This window comes from Oreochromis aureus, linkage group 1, assembly GCF_013358895.1.
Source record: "Oreochromis aureus strain Israel breed Guangdong linkage group 1, ZZ_aureus, whole genome shotgun sequence".
NCBI lineage: Eukaryota > Metazoa > Chordata > Actinopteri > Cichliformes > Cichlidae > Oreochromis > Oreochromis aureus.
Genome location: NC_052942.1, coordinates 36320235 through 36343170, shown reverse-complemented (window position 1 = coordinate 36343170; position 22936 = coordinate 36320235). Strand labels below are relative to the sequence as shown.

At 40.3% G+C, this 22936-nt stretch overlaps 1 protein-coding gene across 2 annotated transcripts in view; it reads right to left on the bottom strand.

The window, feature by feature from the left end:
• adamts18 (ADAM metallopeptidase with thrombospondin type 1 motif, 18) overlaps positions 1 to 22936 on the bottom strand; it is a 60452-nt gene that overhangs the window by 10470 nt on the left and 27046 nt on the right. For both annotated transcript variants that reach the window (XM_039613348.1, XM_039613352.1), the window contains 11 exons: positions 21866 to 21971; positions 20922 to 21059; positions 20674 to 20827; positions 19167 to 19262; positions 18416 to 18564; positions 11294 to 11466; positions 10330 to 10460; positions 10035 to 10158; positions 9493 to 9737; positions 3328 to 3448; positions 2405 to 2531 (listed from right to left, as the gene is read on the bottom strand). In XM_039613348.1, the coding sequence (XP_039469282.1) occupies positions 2405 to 2531; positions 3328 to 3448; positions 9493 to 9737; positions 10035 to 10158; positions 10330 to 10460; positions 11294 to 11466; positions 18416 to 18564; positions 19167 to 19262; positions 20674 to 20827; positions 20922 to 21059; positions 21866 to 21971 (1564 nt within the window). The remainder of the gene's footprint in view (positions 1 to 2404; positions 2532 to 3327; positions 3449 to 9492; positions 9738 to 10034; positions 10159 to 10329; positions 10461 to 11293; positions 11467 to 18415; positions 18565 to 19166; positions 19263 to 20673; positions 20828 to 20921; positions 21060 to 21865; positions 21972 to 22936) is intronic.

The following is a 22936-nucleotide window of genomic DNA, read 5'->3' as shown; positions in this document are numbered from 1 at the left end:
TTCAAGCTGATGATTGAATGATTGAACTGACTTATTAAAATTCTCTTTCCGTCCCCATGTTATGGGAACCTGCTGCAACATCACAGTCCAGCATCCCCGCAAAGTGGAGAGAGAACAGATCTAAAGAAAAAGAAAGGGCGTAGATAAGAGTGAAGGGGTGAGGCTGTGTGTGTATTATATGTGAGGCTGGGAGCGTTGGGCTGGAGGTGGGGGTTGACTGGCTCTGCATGGCTAGACTGGCCTGGCCCCATGGGAATCCTTCCATCTCTGCACAATAAAACATGGATAGGCCTGTCAGCACCCGAGATACATGTCACAGAGATAAACAGGCACTTTCACTTTACCCCTCCTTCCAGACACACACACACACACACACACACACACACACACACACACACACACAAAACACTGATGTTCACTCACATAGTACACATGCATCCCACTTCATTGTCAATTTTTCTTTTCTCTGCTGGGCTCTTGAATGCTTGCCCATACATCCTGGAGGTCTTAATGCAGTCATTAAAGCTTTCATGCTGCTCACTCAACTCAACTTGCTTCCTGTGTAGCATTCATAAATTGGCCCATACTCACAACCATCTGAGAAAAACTGTCAGCTACTGTAGAAAACAGAATCCATGGGTGTCAAGCTTATTTATTTCCCTGCATGGACAGTAATTATTTATCTGGACTATACCATTTTTTGCACTAAGCAAAAAGAGGCAGATGGGACACGCAACAAGGCTGTTTAATAGCTTTCACCGAGATAGCAGAAATGGTATGCCCAAGATTAGGAGCAGGAAATGTCCTCTCGGGTGGTGGGAAACTTAGTGAGAAACAGAGGCTGTATGTTGGAGGTGTAACTGATAGCTGTCTGGCTTATTCAACTCCTGACACAGGAGAAAGTTCAGTCTGGACTTGTTGCAGCATGGCTAATAGTGAACAAAATAACAACATCATTAAGATCAGAGAAGCAGCTTATATTTCTACTTTTGGAGCACGGCTTGGACGAGAAATACATAATTCCAGCATTATGCATTTGGAAAAGGAACTATAAGAATGTGTGCTGCCTTTCTATGTTGGCATGTTGCTTTTCTCTGCGTGTGTGTTTGCATGTGCATGAGTGAGTACTCTCTCTGAACCCAAGACACAGTTCCTTGCCTGTTCTTTGGAGCAATGCTGTAAATCAAGCTAGCTCCATTTCCCCGAGCCAAAGCCCTACATACTGTAGAAGAGGGGCCATTTATTCAGCGCTGTTTCAACTTGTTACTCCACTGCACTATCTCCTGTTTTCCTCCTTTGCTTGCTGCATTGGTCCCAAAATGCACTGTCTCCTTTAAAAATGCATGCCATTAGGCTCAGTGTCTAGACCAGGAGATAAAACACAGCCATGGTTTTGCTACTGAGAAATGCAGGAAGCTTTGGGCTGAGTATATATGAGAGGGTATGCACAGAAATCAGCAATCATTCAGAGCCAGCTTTGATGTCTTCTTCCTGCTCTTTAGCCTTTTCTTTATTTTTTTATCTCAACCCCAATGTTTCCTTTTTAGTTAAATCATTGCCTAAAATTTGTTTCCTTTTTTTTTTGCATTTGCATAATTTGATATTTAGCCTAAAATGTCACAATCTATATTAAAAATCTAAAGAGTTCGCATTCTAAGATATTGGTTGTTTTTAACTACATTTCCACATTGAAGCCCTCTCTTTTTGTCATTTCACTACAAACACTGGCAGAAACATGGACATGACCTCTGTGACGTCAGTGGTAGATTTAGCTCAGATGAAGCGTGAGCTCGGAAAGTTTCTTTCTAGTGATCAAAAACAATGTAGCATTTTTTCTCATATTTTGCATTTTTAGGTCTCAGGATCATTAACAGGTTAAAAGACCAGGTTAAAAGTGTTCAAACTAAATGGTCTAAATGAAAGAATGAAAATCATCAGGGCATACGTGTAGACAAGAGATCAGTTACCAACACTTGACACTCACATGGAGACACAGCTGGAGAAAACACTTCAAGGCAACAAAGACTTATCCAAAAGAGCACAAGATGCAGTGGGCTTTCATGTGTTTTCTCAAAAAAAAAAAAAAAAGTGGGCCGAGAAAAGACGAGGATAGAGTGACAAGAAGAACACAGGCTGAGCAGAGTGCTGGCTAGCCACAGCAAATAGACCACAGGCAACCTCTAGACAGCTCCACCACAGTATTTGTGTGTGTGTGTGTGTGTGTGTGTGTGTGTGTGTGTGTGTGTGTGTGTGTGTGTGCGTGCGTGTGTGTGCGCACCTATAAAAAAAAAAAACCAGCACCCTAGGTTCCTGAAAATTTGGCAGCATAAAGACACATGCCACATATCCCACAGCCAACTGTGCACATAGAAATGCTTTGACCCACACACACAGCAGTGCTTACTATGCAGGGCAAGGCTGTGTATTGCAGAGATGGGAGCCCAGTGCAGGCCTGGTGTGGGGATTACACATGCTGGAGTTGACCTGAGCCTTCTGGTCCTGCAAACAGATAGCCTTGGTTGAAATACGACCTGATAGAGAGACAGGGAGAGAGAAGCAGAGAAATGGTCATGTGTTTCTTTCAGGTAATTAAGGATCTTTATTTTTCATTCCTGCAATGTGGATACATTTAAAGTCAAATTAAAATTTTCTAACTGTCATGAATCAACACAAAGAATATGTCTACAGGTCTGCCGGCTGTCGCAGCACCTAGAGGCATGGCGAATGAAACTAGATGTACCATAAAAACAGCAACAGCTATTCACTAATAAGTAAGCTGGATAGTAGCTGTGAGTCTTTTAGGAGAAAGTCTGACAAAGGTGCTTTTCATTAACCTTAACACTTTTCCTGGAACACTGTTCATCAGGGTATTATACACAACACAGAAACACAGCCACACACAGAAAAATCAGACCTATAAACACATACACACAACTTTTCCTTATCACTTTTAGTACATCTGCACATATCTCTGCCTCTCTTTTATTGTAAGCGACTTAGATTCTGTTGCTATGCTGCTCAGGCTTTTCATCAGGGCCTGATTTGATGCATTCCAAATCCTGAGCAGATTTTAAAACGCTGGGGATTTTGTTTCAAATTGAGATGTTAAAAGAAGTCTTCTTAGTTTATTTGCTTTTTAATTGATGATCAATTCCAAGTTTGAAGTCTTTGCTGCTACATTGTCAATTAAAGTAATGTTAGCTTGATTTGACTATTGCAGTTCAGTGGTGGATTTTGGCAAAAGGTAATTTACTCATCCCGCGTACAGAACTCTTCTAGTTTTATCCAGGCATCAACAGATGGACATACAAATAAAAACTGCCTCACCTCCAGCACAGGGAGCAGAGCAATCTGAGCGCACCACACCCCAGCTGTAGTCAGGCTTCCTCTCAGTGCGAGGCAAAGTGTACTCCCATACCACACCCGGGTTCTTTCCCTGCAGAAGGATCTATCAGACAAGAAAACAATCAGTCAGAAAAGGTGACAGCTATGTAGAGAAAGTTTATCTTTTAACCTTTATTTATCAAACTGTAAGTCATCCACCAGGCTACAGCTGAGTTTTCCCAGCTGTTCAAGGGAGTGACACTAGCTACCTTTAGACGCTTTATTCCATCTCTACTCTGAACTGGATGAGCACACTTTTATTTGGATCATATAATGCTCATGCAAGGGACAATTTCCATTTTCTTTTGTGATGAGTCTCTTTTTTTTAACCACATCCTTTACACAGCCCAGTGATTCTGAGTTACCTTTTCTGCACAAGAGATTTATTTGAACATTCAAGTCAGGCAGAGACTAATGGATGAATGAATGCAGACATGCCCATTACAGGAGAAGCATCAGGCTATCATTAAAACAACCCCATGAGAATTCCCTGCTGTGGTGAAAAGCTTTGCTTGACATGCATTTACATAGTCAGCTCCTAGTGTGTTATTTTAAACCATTTCAAAACACTGCACTGGATTGTATTCAGTATAGCTTTGTCTCTTTTGCATCCAACCACGGTTTAGTCCAGGTTGGGTAACTATTACTCCTCAGCCCATTTGGCAAAATGTATTAAGTCCACCTGTGATTCTTGACAAACATCACAGTCTATCAGCATCTGTGATAATGGATTTTGACGGGTGTATTTTCTTTGGGGTATTTCGTAAAGTTGAAAGGAATCTACCATCAACCATTCAACGCCAAGCACCTCCTGGGTTCAATCCACATTAAACAGTTCTGGGACGTTTCCACTAACTTTAAAAATAACCTTTTGATTGTTAACTGTCCAATCCATAAAGTCAGCTATTGCAAGATGGGGGACAAAAGGAGAGATGTAAATCTATGAGCAAGCAGCTACCTAATGTCAGAAAAATGTGTCCGTGAGTCAGTGTGTATTAAAATCAATACTTCAATTTAAATTTTAGTTGGGGCAGAAGTGGTTCTGTCACATTTTTGCCATCAAATAATCTTAAGTACTATCTACAAGTCAAATCACACTTTCCTAATTGTTTGAGATACTAAACTTTAGTATCTTGCTAAAGTGATAAAAACTGCAGACTCAACAAAACCACATAAGGGTTGGCCACAGTTTAACACCCACAGTTTCTTTGTCCATGCTACCAACACCAACCAAGCCCAAACCCAATGCCATTGAACAACTGCCACCACTAACCACACAGGGACATTGTGCTTATCCAAGCAAACCAACTTTTAGCAAATTTCCTGCTCTTTCACCAAACAACCACCAGTGATGTGAAACAGCAGCTACAAAAACAACTCTGGTCAGAGTTTTTATAGTCACTTTAATAGAGGACTTAGATGTCCTTCAATTGTTCAAGCTTTCCAAATCACTGATCTTTCTTTCCTAAGAAATGTACAATGTTTAAAACACCCAACCAACCACAGTGTTCGCATTTGTCTGCCAGGAGACAATAGAAACATTAGTTTCAGACAAACCTACCTACCACTGCTTTAGTTTTTGGTCATTTCAACCTTTAAGTAACAACTAAACCAATACGAACAAAAAACAATCACCTACCTACCAATATTGAAGCCAAAATCAACAACTTTCTGCAATCAATAACAATACCAGCAATAACTTCAATGACTCGCATGCTCCCATTTAATAGACAGAACTCACACTGGCCTTGTGAACTCCTTTGTAGTCAAAGCAAACTTACAGCAGCAGCAAAATTTTGCCTCGATTTAGTCACAAGACATGAAAACTGACCCAAACTCTACAGGAGCCTTATCTGCACTGACACACTAACAGCACAACGCAGAGGGTTTACTCAGGAGGCCTCCTACAGTCGTGTTAGCGAGTGCATGTAAAATGTCCAAACTGTTCAGACGCACTGGTGGTGATACCAGCAGGGCTTGTCACTGTGCTAGCAAATACAACAGATGAGAAGCTTTTTGCAGACGGAAGAAATTTTCCTTCTGACACTACTACCACCACATCTTTAATCACCAAATGCAGTTTAGCATCCATTACCATCCATACTATATTTAGTGTTGTTACTTCTGTCATTAGCATTGCAAATGTGGAAATATTCGTGAGTGTTTTGGGTGTTACTGGCAATATAGCTGTTTTGTCGTTTAGGTATGAGGATGTATTGTCAGTTTCAACTAACATAAAGTCCCTAATTCTTTTTTCCACATAACCTCTGAGAAATCATTGCTCATTAAAATATAGTTTACATGTTGGGAACCTCTAAACACCAAACTGTCAACAAGCCTTGAGTGAATCTGCTATGGCGAAGCTGGTTAAAGAATATGTCTTTTTTGGCAAAGATAACAGTAAAGTTTTGAGTGTCTCACTTGCTAAATTTTCACATTCTTATTGTTGTGTAACTTGAAATCTTTTAACCAGTATATTTCCTATTGATATTGTTCATATTTTGCACCGATAACTCACCTGGGAAAGTTTTGTTCCTATTTGCTTCAGGGATCAGATTATTAGACATCTTAACTTTGGGAACCAGGGACACAAAAGAATTCTTTGCATTTCCTGGTGCTAATAAACATACATCAGACGGGTACATGTTACTCTGGCAGATGGTTAGCAGAATTAATGGTTTCATTTTCAAATATGCTTGAAAATGAAACACATAGGGACAAAAATATGGAATTTATTTATTAAGTAATAAAAATCATAGTTCAAGATGGCCTTTATTGACATGAGTTATCTTCTTTTTTTGGTTTTAGGAAAAGAAAATGTTTATTATCGTTTTTTGAATGACTTTCAGTGGCTACAAACATATTTAAGTTGTGAAACTAATGTGTGTCTAGCTTCCTAGAGTGCAACAGCAAACCACAGAGTGTATTGGTTTCACAACCCAACAATCACAGCACTCGTCAAGTCAGCTGGGATGATGATGAATTGCAATGTGGTGGACTCAGATATCAATCTCACAGTGTTTTGTGTTGGACTGGCATGACCCTGCTTCCCATACCACAAGAATGTCAATTCCAGGGGGACTAATCCTACTTGGTATTCACTTAGAGCTCCGGAAGCAGCCATATGTTGTGTCTGTTCCTTCCACCACCTCCTGTGAGCTATTTCTATGCCCCCTTCCCTCATCCTTCCTACCAGCTGAGCAGCTGTGCAGATGTGGACACCTTGTCACAGTTTACTTCACACTCCTTACCATTTGTTTTTCTTTGAGTGCTTCAAGCTGAGTAAGAGTCTGCAAGTGATCCGTGCGTATATCCTCCCCCATGTGCTCTCTCAGATTTTCTGTGACAGCACCAGTTAAGTAGAATGTGTGAAACAGATGAAGAGATCTGCGCTCTCCTTCCATCATTTGGCTCTTTTCATTTGCACTTAAAGTCCTTGTGCCCTGACCTTAACTTCTCACATCCAGAGTTCAATTGCAGAATTCTTAATCTTTTAATCTCACTCTGCATCCTCTCTCTTCCTATCCTTCTCCCTCTATCAATCTCTTTCTCCTTTTTGTAATTACAGGACATACTTATAGAGATTATGGTCATGTCATCTGCAGATCAGCTGCAAGCTATCGCCGAGTCCACTGCTGGACAGATGTATGATCGGGACACACAGACACGTAAGAGGAGTACCATCAGCCTAAAAAAAAGGAACTTTCTTTAAATAATCATTTTTCAAGATAGAGCACATTTGTGTAGTTATTGTTATTATTTCTTTTGGTTAATATGACACTACAGTGAGCCAAAGACAACTGTTTAGACTTAACATTTTATTAAATCTCCTTATCTGCATGCAAAACTTAAAATTACCTTAAACTTAAAATTACCTTTCCAAAACGTCTGTAACGATCCTTCGCGGCATTAGAAAACTTTGTACATATTGCTATAAACAGGAAGTCAGTATGTAAAGTGTGATGGATATGATATGTGACAGATTCATTTTACTGTTTTTGCTGCGCTCACAGTTCAAAGCAATTAACCTGCCAATAACAATGTCATCATAGTCAAAAAACTATGGCTCACATTCCAGCCCAGTCAGACCAGCATGTACATTCATCGTTCAGTTATTCTTACTGACATTTTGTGTGTTTATAGCTTACTGGGTATGTTTGCAGCTAGTTTTATATACTTCGTTACTGGCATTATATATGACAACCCTGATGTCATATATAATGTCACTGTCACTAATCTCACGCTCTCATTAAACCATACTTTTTTGTTGATTTTGTCAGAAAATCTGTTCGGGTCTCTGTGATCAGCAACTCTTGTGCTTATATTGTCAAATGGTACCATGGATTTTTCAAGAATTTGCAGTGGTCAGTATTTTAAACATTTGTCTATCAGCCACTCAGGTCATGGAAAAATAACTCCCCAGCACACAAACCTAAAATGTTTTCCATTCTCTGGCATCACTCAGTGGATGCTCTAAACATAAAGTGGAGCTGAGGTGGGGGGGGTTTCTCCTATTTTTGTACTTAGACTTGGTCAAGTCTAAGTACTAGGAACCACAAGTATTTGTACAAGATTACAGTACAGTACAAAATTATTTGCTTACCTATTTAGAAAATGGTGAGATATTTATATGAAAATATTGTTATCCTGTTGATTTTTAAAAAAGGATAGGGAATTGATTTAAAGTTAGTGGAATGTATTTTCTGAGCGTTATCTGTTCCAAGTTTGATGACAAACCTTTCAACAGCTGCCAAAATGTTTCTGCCTTACACAAAGTGATGATCGGTCAAATAATCCAGCACTGCTATTCTTTAAGCTATGTCGCCAACGACGACTGAAACTAAGATGCACGTTATACGTGCATGTCTCTGCACTTCTGCAAGGGTTCATCTTGCAAAAGGACAACAATGTGCTTTTCCAATGCCAACTACAACACAGACTCCACTAAACTGCCCACAGACCAAAGCCTCTTTCTAAAAAAGCTATATAAACACTTGGATGTTTCCTGATGGCCAAACAAGTAACCATCCAATCCAAGTACTTTGAAAATATCACACTGGTATTCCTGTTGGATTTACAGCCCAATCATTCCTGTTTTAACCACAGCATTTCAGCAGCCCAGGGCATTGAGAGGAGACTAGATTTTACATGAATATCGCCCCCACCCCCACCCCCCATGGCAAAAAAAAAAAAAAAACTGTCTGGCTTTCACCTGGTTTTCACTTCTGTTTTCACGGCTGGAGTTCAAAGGTCAAAACAAAATAAATGCTTTTGCTGACAAAGTTATGTGAGAAAAACATCCTACACCTCCCACCACCATTCACTTAAAACCTCAGAATGACTTGGCCACTTGTTGAATATTAGTTTTGCTGTCAGGAGGATACCTCTGTCCAGCATCACATTTTGCTAATTTAGGACAGGTAAAGACTCGTACTCCCCTTGAAGCTCTGGTTTCTAACACACCACTGAATACAAACATGAAGCAGAAAAATGGACCACCAGATAATAAATCTTCTGCTTTACTGTGCAGAATATCTCACTCCAAGTAACCATCTGATTTTATGCTTTTCTTCCTACCCACTAAAGGCCTGTTCATGTTGGGATTTTACTTGCTCAATTTGAGTCAAATGCTACAACAAAGTACAGGGTCTACATTAACAGCCTTGAATATATGTCAAGAGACATGAGCATGTGGCTTTGTTTGGACTGGAGTTTGGCAATAGGGTGCCCTGTCTGAACTCTTGTGTATGATACAAATGGATTACAGAGATCAGTTAGTACTAAAATAGTCCCTGTAGGCTGCTAGCGAGCACAGTAGATATGTTCAATGTGTGCCCTTTAATCCTTTTAGCTGTGACTTAGATAAAAATGTGTCCGTTCTTTACAAAGCACCCACCCATTTCTGGCATAATCAGACACCCAAAACAATTCATTATTCACAGAAGATTTGCAGGAAGCTTCAACCAGTCTTTTTCTCCATAGCACCAAACTTCTTTCATCTAACCCTCATCATGTCCAAGCATTTAAAAGGAGGTGCAGCAGATCCGCCAAAGACCCCTGTCACTGTCAATTGCCATAAACGGATGTCACCCAGCAGCAGCGGCTTACTTCAAACACCAGCGTCTCATTAGTCGGTCCAGCAGCATACAGGCTCTCCGGCTTGTTGAAAGAGCGCTGGTAGTCGAATACGGTTCCACCAAAGTGGAACTTCCCTGGCCAGTCCACAGTCCACTCCCCGGTCAAGTAGTACTTCTTTTTCAGGGAGCGGACAGCCAGGTAGCTAGTGGAGACTTCCATTTCCTGAATGTGAATACTTCTAGCCCCAGCTGGAACTGTCACCATGGAGTAGTACTCTGGTTTCAAAAAGAGAACGAACAACAGCCAACACTAAATCATTATTAGCTATTATTGCTGTTCTATAATTCTGTCTTGTTTCATCCTGCTAACATCATCCAACTTTTACCATGGCTCAACCTCTTCTGAGGTGAGTCAGTCCATTATCCAGTGGAATTATGTGCATGTGTCTGTCTGTGGATTTAGTCTTCATCCTTGTTTCTTTGGTTAAGTCTTCTTTTGTATTGTAAAAATACTCAGTGAACGCCACCTAACATGTACAGACACACTATTAACAAGGACAAACACACTCTTACCGTTAGCCCGGTGTTGCAGAGTGTACTGGCCCTTGAAGAACTTGCAAGTGGAGTTGTCCCCCTTACAAACTCCACAGGCATCGAGAGAGGCCTTGGAGCTAAGAACTTGGTCACAACCTACAGCCTAAACACACACACACGCACACACACAAATGCACGTTTGCCATCAGTGTGAATGGAACACTGTGCCTCTCATACAACCACTAGACAACAGAAAACATTTTGCTAAGTAGTGCCATATAACATGTTTGTAGTTTCACTTTTGGAGTACAGTGAATCCACAGAGCTGATATACCTCACACACTCCATCAATGCAGACATCTTCTTTGTGTTCAGAGCAGGAAGTGCCATCTTTAACTTTGCTGGACATAGCAAAGAAGAAGTCATAGTCTTCTGCAATGCAGTACAGCTTGCAGATGTCTTCATCTGCACAGAGAAGAGGAAGAGAGGTATCATTAAGAATGATGGCACTACCTGTAAAATGCACAAACTGTTCTTCAACTTTTATTGTCTGGTCAGTTTACAGCTGCAGAGGCTACTGACTCTGCAGGTATGCACTAAGACTAAAACGCAAAAGACAGTAACTACGAATGCACCCAGGGGTATTCATATGGGGCTACAGGTTTATTTTGTAGTTCAGATCAGTTATCACAGACAAGCCTCTACAGCCGTCTTTGATTAAAATAAATGACGGTGAAGGTGACTTGGCCCAAGGTCCCAGAAGGCAGTTCAGAATCTGTTCCTCTCTAGATCACCCCCCATTCATCTCCAGCTTAAACAGGCCTGGGACGACAGCCAAACACACGGCTCTCCTTCACTGCACTCTCTTTCCCTTGCTCTGTGTAACAAAGCTGGCCCGCAGGCTTCCTTTTTAAATCTATTCTCAGTGTGTCAGAGGGTGCAGGTGGCTACATGTCTTCCATGCACATTACACACAGTGATAGTTTCCTTCAGCTTTTTGGCCCTAATCATTGCAGCAGTAAATAGAGGTTGGCATTACAGAAACTCTTTATAAAAAGAGTTTTGGGGAAGCAGAGCGGGTGCAGAATATAAAAGATCTGGAGAATTAAGACAAGCAAACCTGCCCTGAACAATCTGCAATTTTCTGTATATTTAACAGCTCTGTGGTCTTTAGCCAAAGTTATAATGTGCCAAGAATACAATAAATCACTGTATTTGCTCACAATCCACAAGATCTACTGTGTATTTTGTATTTTGTGTCATTTACTTGTGGGGATTGTAAGTAACTGACCACCTACCATCCACTTTGGTGTAGGGCTTCCACTTATAGTACCAGCCTCTGAAGGGCTTGCTGTTGTACTCAGCGCACTGTTGGGCACGGAAATCCACAGCATTGGGAGGGCATGGACGAATATTACACAGCTGGTTGAGACGGCTGGGGCCTGAGCAAAACTTGCCATTATTCTGTGGCCTGGGTAGAAGACAAGATAAGACAGAGAAAAGGGAGAGGAATAACAGGGAAGGTACATTTGTTTTACTGCTACAGGACCTTTGGCAATATATCAACAGCACTAATGTGCCAGAACAGTTCACGGGAGAGACAGCTGGTCAGTGGAAAAGATCCACCCAATTTTTTTCTTTTCAACACTTCTAGTTCTTGTTCTATTCATATAACTTTTTCAATGAAATCCCTGTACACCTGTGAGAAAGCTGTAAAAACCATCTCGCAGAAGCAATAATGATTAACATGCAAATAGAGTACATATAAAAGTCTGTACATTTAAAAGTAAAAGACAATAAATGAATGGTCATTTCTTGTAGTGCAGGACTTGGATGGGAGATAAATGGTCAGGTGTAAAGACCTTAGCTACTTTGACAAAGGCCAAATTCTTATCGTCAGATGACCATTGGAATATTCCTGGAAGTACTTGGCACAAACCATGAACCAGGGAAAGGGTGTTGTCCTGGAACAGGTCTGGTACATTGTGGCTTCGACTTGACAGTATTTCAAGGATCTCTTATTAATGTCTTATTAGGGTCTAGCTGAATAATTTAGGGTGCCTTACATGGTATACTGGTATAATAGATGGCACAATATAAAGATACTGTTGTCAGCCCTATGTGGTTTTAAATTGGTCGTAGGTGTGAATAGTTGCCTGTCTCTTTGCTTGAGCCCTGTAATAGACCAGTGGGTTTCTCACAGTGAAACCTGCCTCTCATCCACTGTCAGCTGCAATAAGCTCAAGTCCCTGTGACCATGGGTGGGAAAGTAGTTAATAAAATACTTGGCTGGATGGACCTTCGGAAATCCTGCAGAGTCCTCGACTTAAATGTATCCAAGCTGTTTGGCAGGACGTGAAGGACCAGCAGCACATTAGGCAAATGTCAAGTTTTTGTTGCTCAGCATATACCTCAACATATATCATACAATACACATATCTGTCTATTTTAAAATTTGACATAGTTTGACGTTGTTTAAAATTGGCTTCAATGCTGTCTTGCTGACCACTCGATATCCTGTGTCTGCAAGACGCCTAAGGCTAGGGGAAAACTGTCATCTGTGTCCAAACTGACACCTGCAGCATCGATTGCCTGGCCAAGAAACACTCCAGCAAATAAGCACCCCTAAAACCAGAAATTGTTGTTTTAAACTTCACTTTTTGGATGCATTTTAATAAGTAAAGTGTAACATTTATTTTTATTTATCTTTGAAAAACATCGAGCTAGATATTTACCCATTCTAAATGCTAAATTTCACTAACTGGCTGCTGCCTGCAGCTTCAAGTTTATATCATCAAAGACATGCTGATTTTGTCAGTGATCTCTCTCAGCAAACGATCAAAAATTCATACTAGCCCATAAAACTCGTCCTTTAAGCTTTGGAAGTTATTTATCCAAGTACTGAATCATTTAACTGAATAAAGTGGGTTTTTTAACGCTACTTCATCACATCATAAGTCACATGCTTACAAGCTATGCTGAATCAACAATTTATATACCACATGAATAAAATGAACAGCTGATAAAAAGAAAGTGGCGCTTTAATGTGTCACCAAAATGATAAAACCAGTCACCACTTATTAGAAAACACAACCAGAGTCTTGACATTAAGTGAACATCAAGATGCCATGTCAGACTTCCCAGGCTCTCTAAACCCATGCCAGGCATTCCAACACAACCACCAACAGAGAAAATTGAGTTTAGCTGTTTACAGAAGTGCACACACAGACACACACAGACATACACAGACTGGGGAACCATGCTGATCAAACACGTCTAATAAAAACAGTTCACTAAGTGTGACAATATAATGAAACACTTTGGCAATGGAACACAAACAGTGCCTAATAGAATCAGTAAACACCACAAGAAAAACTAGACGTATATTTCTTTTGAGTTTTCTGCAGCAAATGAAAATGTCTGTGTATAATGGATGTCAGCAAACAAGACAAGCAGATATCTGTTCTGCCCTGGACTCAATCACAGAATGACTTAGCTGCCAAGACTGATGGAACTCCATTCAAGGTGTGTCTGTGTATATGTGTGAATTTGCTCTGTGCCAAGCTTGCATCCCTTGGTGAGAGGGGGATTTGGCACAGGTTTTTGCACTCTTGATCTTATTAAGACTTAGCAGCAGACAAATGCAGCCCATATGGTAATGTGCTTACGGCAGGCCAGTGGGGGTTTACAGTGTATACTCCATCGGTCAAGGTCTCATGATCTGAGAATCACATAAGATGGGCAGTTTACTCGAGAAGGGAGTTTAATGCACTTCATAGACTTTGTACAAGCTGGCCCTGAGTTTCACAGCACTCTTTGTCTCTCTTCCTTTTCTCTTTATCATTCTTTCCTCTCCTATCTGGATGATCCAGTATCGTTGCAACTGTAAATTTACTTCTAACAACAAGACAGAAACCAGATACAACAAGCCCCAATTCAGGGTCCTTATGACCCTAAAGGGTGTTTAAATGTCCCAGTAGCCTACTAAATCTGCCCAAAGACAGAAGCCGAAACCCCTGTAGTTCAGAGGTCACTATGTCTAGTCTTGTCATCTTTCTGACTCAACTCCTCCCTCCCTATCCCTCGCAGGACTTCCCTTTCTGCAGTTCAAATTAAAAGAAAAATAGATCCACATTCTGCTGCTGTGACACCTTTACAAGTCCACTGGGAGATTCCAACCAAACGATGGTCTAAGTACCATCATTCCCTAATCGTGTACCCTGTTGAAATGGGGTGTGCTCCTTATAAAACCAGGTCAAGATCATGAACCTAATCTCCCAGGCTTTTTGCTAAGGATTAGGATCTTTGATCTGGCAGGTGGTCTACAGGGAATGGAAGCGCAAGGACAGAGATGGAGTGAGGAAAAGAGGGAGGCAAGGGGAGAAGATTCATTTTCCATTTTGGAGCTACTCCTAGAAGGGAAGGCTTTAATCGGCTGATCCCACGGAAGCCTTGTACAAGCCTGAGCAAAACATACGTGCTTACCTTATAAAATGAATGAGTTTGTGCAGAATCAAATTATTTTAAGATCTGTTCCTGCTGACTGAAGATTCTGCAGCAAGGCAAAGGTTACACGTGTCAGGGTTATTTTCACAGGTTTTTAGTAGCACACCCCAGACTATCCAGACGGTTCAGTTTAGGGGTAAAGATGATAACAGACACAGGCAGTCCAATTCAGGCTAATCCTTCTCGTTCTGCCCAGATTAAGAGCAGAGGGGCCAAAATAATCACAGAGATTACTGGGGACAAACACACTCTGAATATCATGAGTCATGGAGTAAAATGTGACTCAGGGGTACAGACTGCTGTCGGGATCAGGCCTGGGTCTGTCTGAATGGCTGAATTCTTTGAGCTGAGGATGGCGATGGATCTGAAACAGTGCTTTATACAGACATACATTTAAGGGGTTCTGACAACTAATTGTGTTTATTCTGATAATGATATCATTACATTTCATTAATGGATGTAATATTTAGCCTTCAGCATCTTTCCATCCCCTCTCTGCTTGTCTGACCCCATAAGTCAACCGTTAGTAGCATCAATCCATTATTTTCAGCAGCTTCTCCTACAATGCTTTGCTTAGTTCTACAAGAATGATAAATGAACTTGGCAGATAACCTGACCCTTTTCGGTCTGCCAGTCATGGTGTGTAATGTGTATCATATGAGAAGCAGCCTGTCTCTTTGATCCCTCACAGGGATTAGGAGACGAGTCGGCTGTGATAGACAGAACAGACACATTGGTGTCTGCCTGCTGTTAAGTAAGCAGTGATGAAGCCAGGTGAGTAAATAAGACACCATGTAACTCTGTGAATATCTTAATGGACTCCATAATAGAGTTGATATAATGAAATGGGTCAATGGAGAATCATTTGAACACTCAGCTGAAAAATTGTGACATTTAAAATACAGCAAAAAAAAAAAAATGTAGTCAAATCGTTTTGATAGAACTGCACAAATCAAATGCAACTTAAACTAGAAACTGATTGTGACAATGTAGTGGAAATCACTGAAATATGACAAAATCTCTGAGCTGGACCACAACAGGGGTACATACTGCACAATGAGACATGCAGCACCATACAGAAAGTTCAGTCCATTTCATTGATTCTTATGTGGTATACATCAGCATCACAATACCAAAACAGGTACCACTTCTCCTTGCAGAGAACTAGTAAAAGTCTAATTGCATATATTTCCAAGGTCGACTTCCATCTGTTTGGAAAAACATGATAACTTAATGCTGTTTAATGTGTACAGAGAAAAAGAATGAGACAAAACAATGCATTTATCTGGCTTTGTGTGATTTCAGACACCAAACCACCTATTTCAAATGTTATCAGCTTATTAAATCACAATTATTAACTGTAATCAGTTCTATAAATTCGAATTGTAAGTGCCCCTTTCTACTCACTAGTACTGCACAAGGTGCATATTACCTTACCCTGATTATAGAGGCCTCTTCTACCTCATCACACTGGTAACATTAAGCTTTGTAATGTAAGTAAAGGGTTGAAAGGTTCTATTTCAACATTAAATATGAGTTCTTCCTTACCCTAAACAAGTACTTTTGTTGCTGCTGTAAGTCAAATTAACTCCAATTACAGGTTCACATGCTACAGTGAATTTAACTTGGTTTGTTTTTGTTTTTTCAAGTGAAATAGAAGTTGAGGTTGTGTGAATCCTAATACACAAGGGTAATAGCACTGGGTAGAGGGTGAAAATGTGAACTTCAAAGGGTTTTATATTGCAGCGGAAGGGCAGTTAGTTAAAGTGTAAGAAATACTTAGACATACAGTAAGAAATACAAGTAGTGATACTGTGTGTGGCATAGTACTGTGTTTCAGCAGCTGAAATAGTTCAATTATGAATTAAAAAAGAATCCGAGCTGGAAGCCCAGTTTATGTGTGTTAACTAAAAGTTCAAGTTGAAGTGGGTGAGTGAGGAAAAGAGGCTTGTGTTTCATACACACACACACACACACATACATATATATATATATATATATATATATATATATATATATATATATATATATATATATATATATATATATATATATATATATATATATATATATATATATATATATATATATAGATATAGATATAGATATATATAGATAGATAGATAGATAGATAGATAGATAGATAGATAGATAGATAGATAGATAGATAGATAGACATATATATATGTATGTGTGTGTGTGTGTGTGTGTGTGTGTGTGTGTGTGTGTGTGTGTGTGTGTGTGTGTGTGTGTGTGTGTGTGTGTGTGTTGTGCTGTTATAAAATGAATTGAAGTCTATGTCTATGACTACATTAAACTTTATTGGATTTTTCAGGTCAGCCTGTTAATTGGCCTGACAGTGACTCAGTCCAGGCTCTTATGCATTCGGCTGACAACCATGGCAATCATGTGAATAGCTACGAGAGAAAAAAAAGCCGACATAATGAAGTCATTTTGACATTCAAGTCACACATGTACACTTCACATGGCTAAAAGACATATGAGGGCTGCTGTATTTAAAAGGGCAACTGTGTCCCTGTCATGACAAAAACATTTCACCTGCACTTAAACACTCAGAAACTCATGCGTGTGTATAAATACGCAGAATTGGACGTGACACACCACTATGATCTAACATGCTATGACTAATTCCTACATGATGGCTACTCTTAACAGTGCAAATGACCCAGCAGTAATAAAGTTTGAGGATCGTCCACCAATCAAGCTGTGCAGTTCCTTTGGATGTTAGCCAATATTCGTACAGAAAACCTATGATCTGGTGTATGCTCATGCATGATTATTATGAGTTCTATATTGCAAGGCTGCTTCTTTTTGTTGTCAGCTCTTCCTCTTTTTTTACGTAGTATTAAGAAAACTTAAGATTCAGTCGTTGGCTGGATCACAAAAAAATTACTGAAGGCGCTGTCTAAGAATCTGTTGGCTAACTGGCTGTGGCTCCAATAGATGGAGATTATTATTATTATTTTAATTGAGTCAACCATTCTCTGAGTTGTGTGAAGCGAAGAGCAAAACCTCTTTAAACATAGGATAAACTTGCTAAACTCTGATTTATGGAGTAATTTACACATGACACTGTAAAGGATGAAAAGAAGATTAAATGAATGATCAGAAAATTAATCACCTTGCAACAATGCTACAGAACCAGCGTGAGGGCAGCTGTTTAACTGACGGCAGGGTGAGTCAATCACTTCCCACATTGCTTGATCATAGCATAGTGATAGAACAACGGCAGTAAATCTGTATTTTATGGAAGCGAAATAAAGGTTTAAAAGATCTTGTAAATCTTTACGTGTTCGAGGGATTATTAATGAGAGATTGCGTGTCTGTTGTGAAATACAACATTAACACTGAAAAATTGTCAAGCTTGTAATGACATGAACAGAGCGCTTTGCTAACAAAGAGATATGCACTGTGGGATCTGGGTCTACAGAATTATGTAGAATTATATTTGTCTGAGTGAGCAGCAATGGGGGACGTTTGCTGACTATCTTGGCAGCTTTCAGAGAAAAGAGCATGCCATTAGGAGGTTTTCCTTGTCTGGAGCATGTGGAGAGATACTCTGTCCGTCTGGACTGTCAGCCTGACTGATGAGAGCAGTTATCAGCACATGTGTGTGTGTGTGCATGAACAGAATGTGCGTACATAACTGTGCTGACAGCTACCTGGCAGCCAGCACTTTCAGGTGTTCAAAAAAAAAGGGTTTTTTTAGAATACAAGGCCTTCAAGAATTACTTTCTGGCCCAAACTGCACCTCAGATTTGCACTGTAGAAGCAGCTGCGTGACAACATGAATCATTTTGTCGACTGTTTGCCTAGTTAATCTTATCTAAAGCATTAAAATAGAGGTGATAAATTAGATTAGGTTTTGCAAGTGCGTGCAAGTGTATGTATACCTTGGGCTGGTGCAGGAGCGCTCCCTGTACATGACACCTCCACCGCAGGTTCTGGAGCAGTCAGACCACTGAGACCAGGCTGACCACTGGCCGTGCACTGCTCTAGGACCATGCTCTCCATATTTAACACACTGACCCCTCCGACACCACTGAAGAAAAGAGTAGGAAGGAAATGAAAGAGAAGACGACAACAGAAATAGCATTCTTATCAGTACTTGAGTGTTGGCCCTGGCATCTTGCCTGTGTTTCCTTGTCTGGAGAAATGCCGAGCACCACACCTGGACACAGAGAGTCTCTATCTACAGCCAAAATGCACACATACACATGCACATCTATTGTGCAGCAGACCTGGGTTGATCCAAGCCAAACCCTGCACTCACACACATCACCGCCTTTCTCTCTTTCTAAATATCATGTTTCTGTATGTACAAATAAACTCAATCCATTTGGGAGAGTAGTGCCCAAAATGTGCACCCATGCATGTACGAGGAGCATCGATGGTTACTTTGTCTGATTTATTTAATTGTCTATGATCAAAGAAGTATTCAAATAAAAAAATGCAGTTTGAGCTGTCATCAGTTTGAGCTTAAAGTAAATCCTTGCGTCTTTTTAAAGATCTTTTAGGATTTTTTTTTCTAAGATGAAAGGATTTAGTTTGACTCAATAAAGTGCTAATTATTAGGATGCTAAGCAGGAGAATAACATTCTGACTGCTGTGATCTTTCATATAAATAAGGAGACCATTCCTCACCATGTCAGGGCCACAACTGGTACCTTCTGCAGCAGGCATGAACTTGGTCTCACACCGATGCCCTGTGCGATGACACCACAGCGACTTGCAAATGTCCTGTCGGATGAGACACACAAAGAATGAGACATCCATCAAACATGGTGTTTGCTGCTGTTATTATCCTCTTTTGGTAATGAGTTCCTTTCCTTTTTCCCTTCCCTCTACCTGATTTTTGCCAGGACCACCATCACTTTGCTTGATAAGCCCCCACTGCCTCTGACAGACTTCTCCACAGTGCTTCTGTGTCGAGACTAATCATTGAACTTCTTTAATGAAACCGGCTATAATTGTATGTGTCATCTGACCCAACAATACAGAGACAGAGCAAACGAGTGAGCACAGAGGGAGAGCTGGGGTCGAGAGACAGGCGGCAGAATCTGGCAACTGGCCCAACTGCAACTGGCAACGAGAATGGAATCAGAAAGGAGGGAGTGAGGAAGCGGGACAGACAGCTCCCTGGTGTGTTCAAGACTTAACCTTATGCAGATCTACTTCACTGACATAGAGCAGGTGGGTGACCGCTATGGCATCATGCTGAAAATCCTTGTACATGATAATATCAGCGACAAGAAAAAAGGGTGAAAAGTGTGAATGGAACCCTCAAATCCACTGTTAATCAGCATGCAGGTTAATATACCACCTGCCAACTCCTACACAGGTCTAAGAAATGCAAATATAGTATTTGATCTTTTATTATGGAAACATAGGAGGGATCTGGGGAAGTCATGAACAGCCAAGGCGTCGTCATGTGGGCTAATGCCATATATACGACTTGGCAAAGTCAATTTCCCAGCAATTACAGCCATGCAAGAAGAAAAGCTTGAGGCATTTTAAATAAAATTTACATGTGAATCAACATCACTGAATGCACCTAGCATAAAGCCTTATACCAAAACAACAAGGGTTTGATGCAGACTGGGGTGGTGGTATAGGGACCCATTCAAATGATGGAATGCAGTTTAGTGAAGGTCAAATGTGTGTGTGTGTGTGTGGGGGGGGGGTGCTGATGTAAAGATTGTGCTAGTTAATAAAGTGCCAGTTTGGATCATTAAGTCTGTAAAGCAGATAAATTCCAGCTCCTATATGGTCCAGGGGTGCCCCCTTCTCACTACAAGGAACTGTAGTGATTCTCAGTGTTGGCAAAGAAACGTGAAAAGTAAATGATTAAGGACTGTTGGTCCATGTAGAAATACAACCATGGACAGCCCATGGATAACACTGATCCGTCCTCTTCTTTCTTTAGTGTGAGGAATTGTTGTTTGTTTCCTGGTTTGGGATGTTATCAAATAAAAGATATAATAAATCACAATCGTTAAAGCCAGAAAAAAGATGGGATTTTTATTTCCCCCAGCAGCTCAGCATCGTGTGCACAGCATGTTACAAATGTTTTTGCAGTTGAAAAATGTTGAAAAAAAATAAATAGGAAATGGAGATCCAATAATTCAGACAAATTAGGTGATTACTCTACCTTGACAAAATCAAGACTGCATAGTTTGGCTTTGGAGCCAAACTGCCATTTGCACTGTGTGTCTGCTCCATAAAGCTGCCCGGGAAGCTCTTCAGGATACTTGTACTGACCGATCTGCTTGGGTTCATCCACTAAACAGGATGCCTGGGCTGTTCTGGTGAACACAGAACAGTACCTGTGTCAGGAGATTTGGAGGAAAGCCAAATGCATGACTGGTAATTTTAATAATCTGTGTTAACTGGGCTTACCCAAGAAAGCGGCTAAGGTACTGCTGACTGCAGGTGGACCAGGAAAAGACTCCGTTGTTACCAGCGAGAGTAGGGGACATAATGTTACCCTCAGTCTTACGGCAAGGGTTTCCCTCCCCATCATGGATCATACCAAAACTAAAGAAAATGAAGATAAGAGACTTCAGTCGCAATGAGATATACGGTAAATACATGGACTTGGATGTATTGTAAGCTGTTTGTGAGTAAAGGTGAAGTTTATGATCATGATAATTCACATTTTGATACTGCGACAAATTATTAAATGTTACAGGATTTTAAAGAAAATGAACATGAATTCTTTAAATTGGCTTGATTTAACTCATTCTGATAGATTTCTGTGTAAAGACCCTGCTGATGTCATTGCTTCACCCTTTTTTTTCAATTGGTTATAACAGTTTCCTGCATACATTGCAACATTTTCTCCCTTCTTTGATTCATTACCATGTCATATGTTTGACACTTATGCCGTTTTCAAATTGTCAGTGATTAATAGCTTTAGGATACTTATGTGTATGGATATTTTGACATATTATTACCCAGGTGAATACACTTAATTCATAGTTTGTTTTAAGAACATATGAGGCACACAGAAGAGTTTTACCGCAACATGACATCTACACATATCAAAAATAAACTGCCTCCAGTCCCACCGGTAACGTATAAATATAAACACAGAGCTGCACTGCCTCGGGTAGTTTCCATTATTCTCCCATAAAATGTCATGGAGTGGATGAAGTAGGGGTCTAACGTAATGCTCTTATTTCAGAGTGTGTTTGTTTAAATCAGACCACATCTGTCACTTAACACAAACTACATCCACAGACAGCATAAAGCCAATTAGGCTGCCCCTTCCAAAATGACATTACATTCGGAGACTGTCTCATCTGTTTTAAGTCTGCTGCTACAATTTCTTCTAAACATACTTATGTCCAGACTCATGTGCAATGGTGAAAGCCAAGCCAAGTCCTGTATCCTCGTTGATCGTACAACTCCTGTACTTACTGCACATGCCACTGATGGGGGCAAAACCTGCAGATATAACAAGGAGAGAAAAGTTACTTGAAAATCTGGCCTACTTGAAAATTGAAAAACAAGCAAGATAAAACCTCAAATCTGTATCATATTCTTGTTCTCTTACACTGAGTGTACAATCTGTTCTGACAGCTTGTAAAGACAACAAATATGTGCCACACATGTATCTTCACGCACGTGCTTGCCTGGAAGGGGAATCTCACAGAACTGCCAAGTGCAGATGTCCTGCCCAAGTTACTTTAAATTAGTTCTTAGACTTTGTTAGCCAATCAGCACAGAGGACTACTGTTAACTGTGTAGCAGATAGCACCAGGACAGTGATAAACTACCCGGATGTTAGATTTTTCTGTAACTGATAAGCTGATGAGGAATCTTTACTTGGGGTTTCTCATTTTCAGGAAGCAATTTCTCCCAATGGGCCCAAAAATATAATAACCAACGTCAATATTTAGTTGTCAAACATAGCTTGTGCTACAGTCTCAGTATGGAGAACACTGGTTGGATACACGCAAATTACTACATCTGTGAGCAGCTGCCTTTAAAATGGTTGCTTCAAAAATGGGGACCATCTTTGTGACCATTCACAGACAACTGAAATCTTTAAAGCGACCTTGATGTCTCAAGACAGCAATAAAACTGTTTGATAATATGGAAATTAACTGAGATAACTCAGTGAAAATTGCAAATCTGTAACATACACAGAATTTCACATTAAACAGAAATCCCCTTTGGTATTGTGCCAGGAAGGGAATCAAGCTACCTGCTATGTTGACCCCTTATAATAAAGGAGAGTCCAGTGAGAACCTTGAAGATTAGGAACATAAATTTAGGACAAATATTGAGATTGAAGGTGAGTATGCTCAACCTCTGGGTGACCAGTTGATGGTCATAACTATTTGTAACTAATTGTAAGGAAGTTGCTGTCCTATTGTTAGTCCAGTATGACTGAGCCATTAGAATAA